The 13,442-nt window shown below is 37.2% G+C and overlaps 1 protein-coding gene across 16 annotated transcripts in view; it reads right to left on the reverse strand.

Annotated features, from left to right (window-relative positions):
* Positions 1 to 3,381: 3,381 nt before the first annotated feature.
* Positions 3,382 to 13,442, reverse strand: part of TERB1 (telomere repeat binding bouquet formation protein 1) — a 32,777-nt gene continuing 22,716 nt past the window's right edge. For 8 of the 16 annotated variants that reach the window (XM_044932012.2, XM_044932009.2, XM_044932002.2 and 5 more), the window contains 6 exons: positions 12,901 to 13,250; positions 11,586 to 11,650; positions 11,194 to 11,289; positions 7,726 to 7,875; positions 7,358 to 7,423; positions 3,382 to 3,745 (listed from right to left, as the gene is read on the reverse strand). In XM_044932012.2, coding sequence (XP_044787947.1) covers positions 3,558 to 3,745; positions 7,358 to 7,423; positions 7,726 to 7,875; positions 11,194 to 11,289; positions 11,586 to 11,650; positions 12,901 to 13,250 — 915 coding nt within the window. In that variant the 3' untranslated portion in view covers positions 3,382 to 3,557. Of the gene's footprint in view, positions 3,746 to 4,067; positions 4,106 to 7,052; positions 7,448 to 7,725; positions 7,876 to 11,193; positions 11,290 to 11,585; positions 11,651 to 12,900; positions 13,251 to 13,442 lie in introns of those variants that run through there. The other 8 variants (XM_044932006.2, XM_044932008.2, XM_044932014.2 and 5 more) reach the window with 8 other exon arrangements.

Below are 13,442 nucleotides of genomic sequence, written 5' to 3' on the forward strand. Positions count from 1 at the left end.
GGTTTGATTCCTGGATTGCGAACATTCCCTGGAGAAGGAAATAGCTACCTATTCCAACATTCTTGCCTGGAGAACTCCATGGACAGAGGAACCTGGCAGGCTATAATCCATGGGATTACAAAGAGTTGGACACAACTGATTAACACATACAAACACTGAAGTCTTGTAGTGGAGTTAAAATAAGAACAAGGTAAGAATTATTTAAAAAATCATGTCTTAACTATATCAATTATAATTGGAGAGTTGGTCATGTAGAATGCCAAGCATCTTAGGTAAGGTCCATTAATCCTTTGGGGCTTCCCAGGTGGCACTAGTAGTAAAGAATCCACCTGTCAATGCAGGAGAGGCAAGAGACACAGGTTCTATCCCTGGGTTGGGAAGATCCCTGGGTCAGAAAGATCTGGAGATAGAAATGGCAACCCACTCCAGCATCCTTGCTGGGCAAATTCTATGGACAGAGGAGCCTGGCGGGCTATAGTCTATGGGGCTGCAAAGAGTTGAACATGACTGAGCACACAAGACTCACTGAATTGAGTCCAAGTTCACTTGCTCTTGTAAAACCTTTGGGCTAGCAAAGAAACTGGTCCCTATACTCTGCCAGTCAGTCCACATTTTGGGGGGGACAGTCTATAAACAAAAAGGTGCCCAGTGGTCAGTGACTAAGTTCATAAGGGGACATGGCACTGTTCGGCTGAAGCAGGAAGTAGCTAAGATTCAGCAGCATGGAAGATAAAGGATGTAGAGGGGAAATTGATGAACATTTATCATCAACTCTCTAAAGGGCTGGTATGTGGAAAAGAGATTCAACTTTTGTGGTTCTGCAGGAGGTACTCCACAAAGGCATATTTCATTTTGGCATAAGGAAGAACTGACCATCAATTATCACCCTATGAAACAGTAAATTCCAGGTTTCTGAGCATATAGGCAAAACTAAAGACAGCCACCAATGTCCAGATTGTTGTACAGCAGTTAGTTCATGCCTCTGGCAAGGAGCTATAACTGAGGTAAGCTCCAACTCCAAGGGTCTGACTTTTTGTTCCCAGTGGAACTGGTCGGGTTTGGGTTCCTAAAACCAAACAGTCCTCTAATTATGTGATCATTCTTTGGCTTTCCTTTTGATGTGTATTTATTTACTATCATATTCCATTTGAGGGGAAAAAAGCAGTTCATGTTAACCAAGTTAGCCAAAGGTTAGGATAAAATTTAAAGGTTTCCGAAGGCCATGGAAGTTACTTTAAATCAAGTGCCAGTGACTGATACAAAGCATCGTCCAGGTTACAGTGTGCCATACTCGTGGGGGTGCTTCTTTAAGCAGTGTTTGATCTTCTGGTACATAGATAATTTCCAATTAAAAAAAAACAACTATTGCCAACAAGGTTGAGGCAACAAAATATTTTCCCCATTGACCTAAAACAACATTCACACATCTTGAGAATTACACATCAAAATAGCCCAGCAGACCATTTAAATCATCTCCATAGAGCTTAGGAAATACTGACAGATAGTGGACTAAATTCACTTACACTTTAAAAGATGCAAAGAATCTTCCTAATTGTACATTATTCTTAGGCCTAAAAGAAATTTTGGATTTTAAACAGACTTTTCTGCTTATTGACCCTCTGGAATTTTCATTGTGGAACAGAAATTAACAAAAATTCTGCTTTATCTAAGTAGACATACTCATGATCTGAAAGGGTCAAAGAATACATGCTTATAGGAAAATACCCTTCAGTATTTGTAAGAATGACATCAAGCAGTGAGCCAATATGTACAGAAGCAACTGAGCTTTCAGGCCTTGATACTTGATCACTTTGCCACAGTAACAGTATTTTAAGTATAATAAAGAATATATTGGTGTAATGGAATATTTAAAAAGTAAGAAAAATAGAACTTTGAGATTTAATAGTTTGCTTTCCAACTAGAAGAAAACTAACTTAAAAGCAAACAATCAAAAATTGTTTCAAACTTTGAAAATGCAGAAGCAAATAAATATGCACCAAAAAGAAGTGAACCTGACAATAGAATTTGGAGTATTTGGGCAATTGCACAATTGCCTTTAGAAGGAGAAACATTAGTGTGTGGGAACATGATTTGAACAACTTGGAAAACTATCTAAGTTCCAGGGAGGGACTTTCACTGGGTAAAAATTCAGAAAACGAAGATCATGGCATCCAGTCCCATCACTTCATGGGAAATATATGGGGAAACAGTGGAAAGTGTCAGACTTTATTTTTTTGGGCTCCAAAATCACTGCAGATGGTGACTGCAGCCATGAAATCAAAAGACGCTTACTCCTTGGAAGGAAAATTATGACCAACCTAGATAGCATATTCAAAAGCAGAGACATTACTTTGCCAACAAAGGTCCGTCCAGTCAAGGCTATGGTTTTCCTGTGGTCATGTATGGATGAGAGTTGGACTGTGAAGAAGGCTGGCGCCGAAGAATTGATGCTTTTGAACTGTGGTGTTGGAGAAGACTCTTGAGAGTCCCTTGGACTGCAAGGACATCCAACCAGTCCATTCTGAAGGAGATCAGCCCTGGGATTTCTTTGGAGGGAATGATGCTGAAGCTGAAACGCCAGTACTTTGGCCACCTCATGCGAAGAGTTGACTCATTGGAAAAGACTCTGATGCTGGGAGGGATTAGGGGCAGGAGGAGAAGGGGACGACAGAGGATGAGATGGCTGGATGGCATCATTGACTCGATGGACATGAGTCTCAGTGAACTCCGGGAGTTGGTGATGGACAGGGAGGCCTGGCATGCTGCGATTCATGGGGTCGCAAAGAGTCGGACACGACTGAGTGACTGAACTGAACTGACTGAAAAATACTAAATCCAGTGTCTCATATATTATATAATGTCAAATAATGTTTAAAGGCCAATAATTTTTTTCTCTGACCTAGGTTGAGCTTAAGGGAAAAAAACATAATCCTAAACATATGTTTGACCTCATATGGAATTTTGTCCTACCAATCTACACATTGAAAATGTATTTGTTTTAGGGACTTCTCTGATGGTCCAGTGGTTAAGAATCTGCCTTCCAATGCATGGAACATGGGTTTGATCTCTGGTCAGGGAACTAAGATCCCACATGCTACGGGGCAACTAAGGCTGCCTGCTACAACTAGAGAGCTCTCATACCAGAACTAAAGAGAAGCCCACACATCACAACTAGCGCAGCCAAAAATACAAAATAAAAATTTTAAAATAAAATGTACTTGTTTATAATTTAAAAAAAATTTTATTTATTTGGCTGCACTGGGTCTTAGTTGCAGGGGATCTTTAGTTGCAACTTATGGGATCTAATTCCCTAACCAGGAACTGAACCCAGGATCCCTACATTGAGAGCACAGAGTCTTAGACACTGGACCACCAGGGAAGTCCTTGTAAGTTATTTTAATAGTCTGATGAGCTACAGCATCACAAAAAATAATTAAAACAGTATCCCCATTGCCACATTTCCTGTCTCATCAGAGTGTCTAAGAATATTTTAAATTTTGTATTTTTAACACACTTTTTCAAGGTGTCAAACTAAAAACTGACAAGTCTTCTTCCAATCAAGGAGCCACATGCTTGGGGCATTTGGTCAGCCTGTGGTATTTGTGAGCAAGGTCCACAGCCTTCCGTCCTTGCTGAAAGGGGAAAGACCACAAAATTAAATTCCAGTGATTTCCCATTTTTTTAACTCCATTGAAAAGGTAGTTTATTTCTTCTTTGGTAAAGTTTTTACGAATTCTTCTTTTCTCTGTAATTAATGAGAATTGTAGAATATATTAGTACTTGCTAAAAAAAGAGATCTTCTTGAGAATCAAATGAAAACTTATTCTAAGGATATGGATTACACAGTGAGAAAACTTCATGCCTGGGCTACTCATCATATGGAAATCCACTTCAAATGAAAACAAACAAACAAACAAACTCTGAGTGCCTACTATCAACCTAGATGCTATCACTGTGATCCTGCAATAATTGTAACTTAATCTTACGATAATCAAGAAACACAAAATTTTATAAACATTTGGTTGTTAACTCTTTCAACATTTCTGTGAAGACAGTTAACCACTTACCTGTCTTACAGCTACAGTCTTCCCAAAGGGCTCCATAACTTCATAGAAAAGAATATCAACACTTGTTACTTTAATTATCATGCTTGATTAATATTTTTAAAGGATTAAGGGTCTTTTTTGAAATTTGACTTAAAGAACATGTTCTTTACCTATATGAGGGCTCAGCTTGATTAAAACTCAAAAAAAAAAAAAAAAAAAACCAGGCTGCACAAGGAGGAAGTTTTATCTGGTTTTTAGGGGTAATTTCTACAACAGAAAGAATACAGAGTTGGTACCTGTAAACAAATATTTTCTAGTCATGATTACCAGGAAATAGTCTTCCTTTAAGGCTTTTAATTCATTGTTAATGCTGAGGAGGAGGAGTTTTTGTATTTCCAATTAAGGCTGCTATTCACTCTAGTAGGACCTGGAATAACTGCTGGGACAACCTTAGAAAATCTTGCCTTTGCAGGTCAGGACTGTTAGTCCATCTCTCCTAAGATAGAAGCCACAGTTCAGATCTCTTAAATCAGAAGAGAAAAATCTTAGCAGCAGAAGGCCAAGAAATCAATGAAACAATGTCTAATTATTATCAAATGGTATTGCTTAGAATGTGAGATCCATGAAGACTGGGATTTTTGTCTGTTTCACTCACCATTATGTCCCCTGTGCCTAAAATTGTGTCAGACACAAGGGAGGTGATCAATAAATATTTGTTGAAAGAAAAAAAAGTTACTACTGGTAAAAAGTGTTTTAAAACTTATCACTGGGACTTCCCTGGTGGTACAGTGGATAGGAATCCACCTGCCAGTGCAGGGGACACGGGTTCGATCTGTGGTCTGGGTAGATTCCACATGCCTCAGAGCAACTAAGCCAGTGTGCCACAACTGCTGAGCTTGTGTGCTGCAACCACTGACGCCTGTGTGCCTAGACTCTGTGTTCCACAAGAGAAGCCACCTCAATAAGAAGTCCATGCATTGCAATGGAGAGTAGCCCCCACTCTCCGCACAACTAGAGAGTGCCTGCACACAGCAACGAAGACAAAGAGCAACCAAAAATAAAATCATACATATTTAATATATTTTAAATATAAAATTAATATATATATATAAATTTTTTAAAAAGTCATCAATGAAGTTACTTCTTACTTTTGGGTCTACTGGAAAACTGTAGTTCTCTGAGAAATAGATGATTTCAATTTCACTTGCTAAATGATCTCAAAACTCATTATAACCAGAACCAGATGGGTTATTATATCATTCAGGATATTGGGTCTTGGGGTGTTCATGTAGAGCCCATCCCCACTTTACCACTGCAGTTGCCATTTCAATGACTTCTAACTTAAATTAACATCTGTGCCCAACTCCTCAAAGGTTTCTGCAGCAGAGTAGTGGGCAGCCTACAAGGGGAAACAGCTCTCTACATCACAAGGCTCCCTTCTGTGGCTTCTTTAGTGCTCTTTTTTATACTGATTGGGCCTTAGAAGAAAACAGGGGGAAGAAAATAGCAGGGAAAAGTAGGCAAGAAGCCTCAGTTTTAGACTTATTTTTCAATCCATCCTAAAAGAGCCTTGTCCCCAAGACTCTTTTAAATACTTAGATGCTGCAATGGTCCCTTCTCAAAAGAATAGTCTCAAATTTGAGTGTAACCTGTAACCAAATGAAAGGTAATGAATGTCTCTAGTATGAAAGGGATATTTATTAAGAGGGGGAAAACAGTACATCAAATATTCCTGGCCTACTTGTAAAAGAGATATGCATGCATACTAAGTCGCTTCAGTCATGTCCCATTTTTTGTGATCCCATGGACTATAGTCTTCTAGGTTCCTTTGTCCATGGGATTCTCCAAGCAAGATTACTGGAGTGGGTTGCCATGCCCTCCTCCAGGGGATCTTCCTGAACCACGTCTCCTGCCTTCGCAGGCAGGTTCTTTACCACTAGTGCCACCTGGGAAGCCCCATAAGAGATACAAGACCAATCTAATCCTCAAGATGCCTAAATTTGAAAAAAAGCAGGCCAACTTATTATTTGATTTTAACTAAGCAGTTCTAACCTACAAAAAAGATGTAGGTGTTTATGAGTTGAAAATGATTCTAACAGTATTTAGGATCCCTTTGTATAATCAATATATAGGAATAATTATGTATATTTCATGAGGTTCTGCAAATGAATACTATGAAAAATGATTATCGAATATTTTTAGTTGTTTTATATTTGCTTTTAAGACATGCTGCTGAAGAAATTCTATTGTTAATTTGATGCCAATTCCTTGTCAAAGACAAGATTTCCAACTGCAACATTTCTATGGAAAAATATGTATTTTCTAACAGTTTCTACAGAAAATATTACTTCAGAAAGTCGGCTACCCTATACTGGTATTGCACTTAATTTTAATTTATATGCAGAAATTTTAATCTTGAAAAAGACCCAGTTATAAAAAGTAAATTTGAAATTTCTTTCAAGGTTTTGGCAGTGAAAATGGCCAAACAAAAGTGAGTGGCAAAATGTTTCCTGGATGGATCAAGTCCAGACCTCTTCACAATAAATAACAGAATGACTCTATAGTTACTAGTGGCTATTAATTTCTAGGTTACTTTGACAAGTAATGTACTCAATTGCTTACTCTTATTCTGCAGGTACTAATTCCATATGAACAAAAGAATATGGTAATGTTCTTTAAGTCTCATGATAAATTTGAAATGGTGATAAACCTGAACTGTTAACCCTGTAGTTTAAAAAAAACTATAAATTAACTCATAGTTTGAGAAGTATATTAATTTTTAAGCAGGGATCTAAGCTTTATACTATTTGTCTTTTCGATTTTGATTATCTGAAGTGCTAAAATAGAAATGTGATACAGAGGAATGAACTGGGGGTTCTGAAGAAAGACAAACTTGCATTTGAATCTAAGTCTTGCCATTTGCTCACTGGCAAATTTTGGCTATTCAGGGTTTTTCCTATTGCTATGCAACCTAAAAGAAAAGAAAGTAAAGTGGAAATAAAGTAATACCTTATCTTACAATTTTATTTTATGAAATAAAGGAAATAATGTCTATAAAACACCTAATACATAATGGGTTCTTAATAAATGTTAAGTTTTCTCCTGCTCCTTCCCCAGCTAGAAAGCAAGAGATGAGCAAGTGGCATGAGGAAGGGAGGCGCGAAACCTCTTTTCTCAGGAAATATGACTCTTATCAGAGCCAAGGGTTATTATTTAGAAGCCATTAATGATGTGACTGAGAACAGTCATTGAGCTGTTCTATTTCAGGAATATATGAAATTTATATTTATTTAAAAATTAAGTATATTCACTTATTCTTCCAGGGGTAGTAGATTCACTACTGAGTTGACGTCTTCTACGTGGGGTCAGCAGAATTTCTGAAAAATACGAAAACATTTAGCCTACTTAAAGTATTAATCTGAGTAGTATCACAATTCCATTAGTATGATATTTCCTTTTTCCCCCTTCTAATGGGACTCCTTAGGTGGATTAAGAAGAATTTTTAAACCACCAGAGACTAAATCTACTCCCTGGGAACATTTTAAATCATGGTTGCTCAGAGACAGATTTTCTTTTCAACACTTTTTGTACCCTTTAGCTTTTAATATACTTAACGTTCTAGATCATAGTTCAGAAGGTACAGTCATAATTATAGTTTTTAAACTGCTGAATTAATTACTTTTGTTACAGATAAGTGATTTCCTTAGTTCACTTTTATATCTGTCTTCAGCTTCCACAATGACTTTGTGACGATCACATTGGTATGGGCAACAGTGCAAGAGCTTGCTAAAATTTCGACTATTCAGGGATTTTCCTACTGCTATGCAACCTAAAAGAAAACAAATTAAAATGATGCATAGATGTTATAAAATATTTAATAACAAATTTATGAAAGCAAATATCTTTATGATAGTAACAAGTGAAATCAGGAAGTTAATTATAAATACATCAAGAAACTCAAAGCCACATCATATGAAAAAGTAAAGACAACAAATACAAGTGTTGCCACAGAGGTGTTAACACTTATGGTGATATAGGAAAGGAGAGTCTAGCTTGGTCTAATTCTGAGCAGGAGTCACTGTCAGGGAAGATATCCAAAAGAAGTGACCCTTAGGCTCAGTCATCTTTTTTTTTTTTTTTTTTAATATTATGGAACACTTCAAATACATGAGAATGAATGGAAAAGAATAATGAACCACCATGTTTCCATCATCTAGCTTCAACTATTCTTAACTCATGACCAATCATATTTTATCTCCCTCTACCTACTCAGCTCTGCCTTCCTGTACACACTGGATTATGAAGCCTGGAAGTTGCATTTGAGTATTATTTCATATGCATTCTCAACAGATAAGAACTCTTTAAAAAGTACTTATTTTGTCTTATTTTTTTAAACAGCAAAACCCCTATCACACCTAAGAAAATTATGCTTAATGTAATCTAATATCCAGTCAATGCTCAAATTTCCCCATCATTTTAAAACTTTCTTTTTATGATCGGTTTATTTGAATCATGATTCAAACAAGGTCGACCATTACATTCAGCTGATATGTCTCTTGAGTTTCTTTTAATCTATCAATTCTCCTCTCTTCCTCTTTGTCATTTGCCTGTTGGAGACACCAGGTCATTTGTAATGTGCAGGTTCCCAAAGTTAGGGTTTTGCTGATTACATCCTAGTTGTATCCTTTAAAATGTTCCTGTGTGCCCAAGAAACTGTTAAGTAGATCTAGATGACTGATCAGATTCAGATTAACTTGTTTTTAGTAGAATTCCTCTCAGGTAGTACTGTGGACTTCTAACTGCATCGTATTAACAGACACATAAAGTCTATCTTTTTTTAAATTTTAACATTGATCAGTAGCTTCAGGTAATGTTAGCCACATCCATACATTATAAGGTACTCTATTTGCCTGTCACCTAAAGGAAAAGTTAGCCAGACAGAAAGTTGGCAGGGATGAAGACATTTTAAATACAAAGAACATTTGCAAAAGCACAGAAGAGTGAGAAAGTGTAGGGTGTTCAATCATAGGTGCCATGTGTGGCTGGAGTATAGGTATGAGAAGTGTGGGAGAAAAGTTGAGGCTGGTAAGGGTTGCCAGGGGCCAATCAACAAGAGTCTGGAGAACCATCCTAAGGATTTTTAGCTATCTTCAAGTCAATGGGAGAACTGAGGGATATTTATCAAGCAGGGATATGATATAATTTGTCTAACAGAAAGCTCAGCTGAAAAGTAAGAGAATCAGTTGAGGGATAACTTAAATAGTCCAGAAAACAAATGTGGGGATTCTGAAATACAACATTTGCTGGGAGAAGGCAGAGGTTTCTGAGGTAAAATTGATGAATAATGAGCTATTAGGGTAAAAGACGGAGAAGGCAATGGCACCCCACTCCAGCACTCTTGCCTGGAAAATCCCATGGACGGAGGAGCATGGTAGGCTGCAGTCCATGGGGTCGCTAAGAGTCGGACACGACTGAGCGACTTCACTTTCACTTTTCACTTTCATGTATTGGAGAAGGAAATGGCAACCCGCTCCAGTGTTCTTGCCTGGAGAATCCCAGGGACGGGGGAGCCTGGTGGGCTGCCGTCTATGGGGTCACACAGAGTTGGACACGACTGAAGCGACGCAGCAGCAGCAGGGTAAAAGAGACGTTTAGGACAATGCTCAATTGTGATAGATCGAATGGCAGAGTCTGGAATAAGCATGGCACATTTTGGGTAGAACAGATGTGCAGTAAAATTTTACAAGTGGAAGAAGAACAAAATTCCACACAATTTTGAAAGCCAGGCAGAGAGTTTGATTTGGTGAGTTACAGAGGAGCACTGAGGTAACATGATAAAAAGCACACGAGGAAGAGAAGTTAATAGCACTATGCATGACTTGGGGGTTGGTGAGACTTGAGACTGAAAGACTGCTGCAGAGTTGCTGGAGAAATTGAGGGATGAAGGAAAAGAGACCTGTGTGGGAAAGAAAGAAAGAACCAAATGTGATAAGACTAGAAATAGGGGGTGTAAGGAGAAAAGATAGTTATAGATGACTCAATGTTTGAAATTTGGGGGGCCAGAAGAATAGTGGCAATATTAACAAAAATGAAGACGCTGGAGGGAGGGCAGTTTAAGAGGGAGAAAGTTGTTGTATTTTGAATATATTAAACTTGAAATAACAAGATATTAAAGTGAGTATGTCCTGGATACAGGTGGAAATGGCAGAATGTGGCTATAACCCAAGGTACAAGTGAAGTGTGGAGATACAGATTTGAAAATCATTGGTAAAATGAGAGATGATACCACCAAAGTATATGTTGCAGCAGAGTTGAGTAAGTGCTGTAGATTACTTAGTGGGGGAAATATCTGCAGAAATTTGGCAGGAGGAGAAAGATCAAGGAATAACAGATGGCTCAGTAGTAAAGAATCTGCCTGCCAATGCAGGAGACAGAGACACAGGTTCGATCCCTGGTCAGGAAGATCCCCTGGAGGAGGAAATGGCACCCCACTCCAGTATTCTTGTGTAGGAAATTCCATGGACTGAGGAGCCTGGCAGGCTATAATCCTGCAAAGAGTTGGACACGACTGGTGGAAGACAGAAGAATAGTAGTATTTTGAGCCTAATGTGGAATAGCCTCAATTTTCTCCAAAGGGCAGAGTGCGACAATAAGAGTAAACAAAGAGCAAATGCTTGGATATGAAGAAGAAAGGATGGAGTAGGCACTGAGGACCCTGAAGAAAAAAGAAATAATGGGACATGGAACACTAGAAAAACTTATAAATTTACTATAAATATAAAAATAGACAGTTAATGTCTATGATTTTCAGAACATAATCCAGAATATATACCTATTTATTGACTCTGAAAATACAAAAAATGTTTACCTTACTCAGTAAAGCTAAACTTATAGATGGTGACAAAAAGAGAATTATAAGGTAATTTTTAAAAACTATTAGCTGTGTTGACGCATATGAACAAATATTGGGAACACAGGCTACTGTAGATAAAAGGTATTAATCTGCATTTTTTATGACACCCATGATTGTTATTTCTCCAAAGGGAATGAAGTTTAAAATCACACTGGTAGAACTATTACAAATTCTAGTTAACTTATGTCATATAAACTTTAATTATGAAACAATTACAATTAAAAAAATACTTACCTGAGCATCTATACCTCAACATTTTGGAACAACTGTCTGTTTCTAGAAAACTGATGACTTCTTTATTTATTATATCTGAACATAATGTAAATGGATCTGGAGAAAAAAATGCAAAATGCAAGGCATTTTTGATTAGTAAAAAGTATGTGACATTTACAAGATTTATTAATTCTGAAAATTTTTATAAACTGTAGCCCGGGACTACACATCCGTCATCCTAGTGGATAAACAGAAAGGTTCTGGATATTAACAAAAGGTGACTGAAGCACTTAGTTTAGAAAGAGAGGTAAAGGCATGGCTTGTATGTCAGAGAAAAGATATACCAATGTACATTTTTAGCTATATCACTTGAATATGTTCAACAATCAAAGAAGAAACATTTTTAGTCATACCTGTTACTGGTAAGTGTTGCTTTGTGTTTTGGGCAATAGGAGTTGGGTGTTTAAAAATATGGTCTCTAAAAGAAAATAGACACAAGATTACTATAAGTAAACACTGGTGTGTGAACAGATGTTTCTATATAAGCAGAGTTTGGCAGACAGAAGGAGCTGGCACCAGGATCTACCAAAACCCACCAAATTCTGCCAAAGTATGGTATGTAGCAGTTACATACAACCTTCTTTCTAAAAGTGGAGTTAACTATTATATATAAATAGATAATAAAGACCTACAGTATAGAATGGGAAACTAGATTTAATATCTTGGAGTAATGTATAATGGAAAAGAATCTGAAAAAGAATAGTAAGTGAATCACTGCTGTACAGCTGAAACACTGTAACTGTAACATCAACTCTATTTCAATAAAAAAAAAAAAGTGGAGTTAAGACTCCAAAGGGCAATAATTCCGATGTCAGCAGAAACATGGGGAAAAAAGAGGAAAATAGGAAAGAAGAAAAGCAAAAAAGAGGAAATAACAAATTCAGTGGGCCAGAGGGCAAGAAGGCTGGCACAAGAGCATATCTCACTAATTCCCAATTCTACATCCCTAAGAAATCAAGTTAAAATTACATGAAGAATGGTTTGGAAAAGGAAAAAGGGAATGTGATGATATAATCCATCTCCCTAACACTTGGTTTACCCTACAACCTCCCAAAACATAGCAGCATCCTCTTCAGTCTCCCTCATAGTCCAGTAACTATCAGAAGAGCAGAACACAAGACAGGTTCTAGGAAGAAAGGCTATGATTCCAGGTCCAGCCCCATAGGCTACCCATGAGGGAGAAAGAACATGTGCTGGAGAGGAGGTACAGGAACAAATGAAAAGGTGAGCCTAAACCAGATCTTAATCACACCTTACCCCCATTTATCAAATTAAACTTACAAACTGGCTTTTGCCAAATTGCTGATTGATTATCAATATGTGCATTGTTATTTCAGCTATAGACATTCAGTTTAAGTTTTCTGAGTATCCCTTCTAAAATTCAAATCTGACTATGCCATTTGATTTAAAATTGTCAATGGCTCCTTATACCTTATAAGTTAAAACAGAAAATCTTGCGTATGACGTGCCAGACCCTAGATGAACTGGCCAAGACTGTCCCATCCAAACCCCTTTCCCAAAACTTCCTACATTAGGTTCCTCCCCAAAACCACGTTTTATCATTTCTGTATCCCAGTGCTTAAGAGTATAGCACATTGTACTACATGCACACACACACACAAATGCTGAATAAGTAAATAAAAGTTAGAAACAATTATTAAATTATACCTTGACTGAGAAACAAAGTTCTTTTTTTCAGAAGTTGTTTCTTCACATAGGTTTTGTTTGCAGCTTGAATTGGCTGTACATAAAGTCTTATTTTTCCCACTCTCCCTATAACAAGCATTAACTGGATTTGCACTCCGTAACACCATCTTCACTTGATCATCATTTGTACATGCTTTAGACATGACTTTATGGGACTTAGAACCATGTAGCTTTCTAGCCTGGCTTTTATCTTTATCCTCTGCTTTGGGAACACCACCGCTGCTATCTGCATGGAGGTGTTTCAGTGTATCTTGAATATTTATGTTCACAGATGAAACATTATTCTTATAATTCTCTCCTTTTATATTTTCCTATAATATAAAAATAAGTAAATAATTTCAAAATAATAATTTGTTTTATAATCCAAATTACATTCCCTTTAAATAATGCATAAAAAGTTTATGATTGTCAATAGAATATACATTATAAAAGATGAAGTTTACATTAGGGAGAAAGGGGATAATACTTATTAAATGATTTGGGGACATTGGATAGTCAGATGG

The sequence above is a fragment of the Bubalus bubalis genome, chromosome 18 (assembly GCF_019923935.1).
Source record: "Bubalus bubalis isolate 160015118507 breed Murrah chromosome 18, NDDB_SH_1, whole genome shotgun sequence".
Taxonomy (NCBI): Eukaryota; Metazoa; Chordata; class Mammalia; order Artiodactyla; family Bovidae; genus Bubalus; species Bubalus bubalis.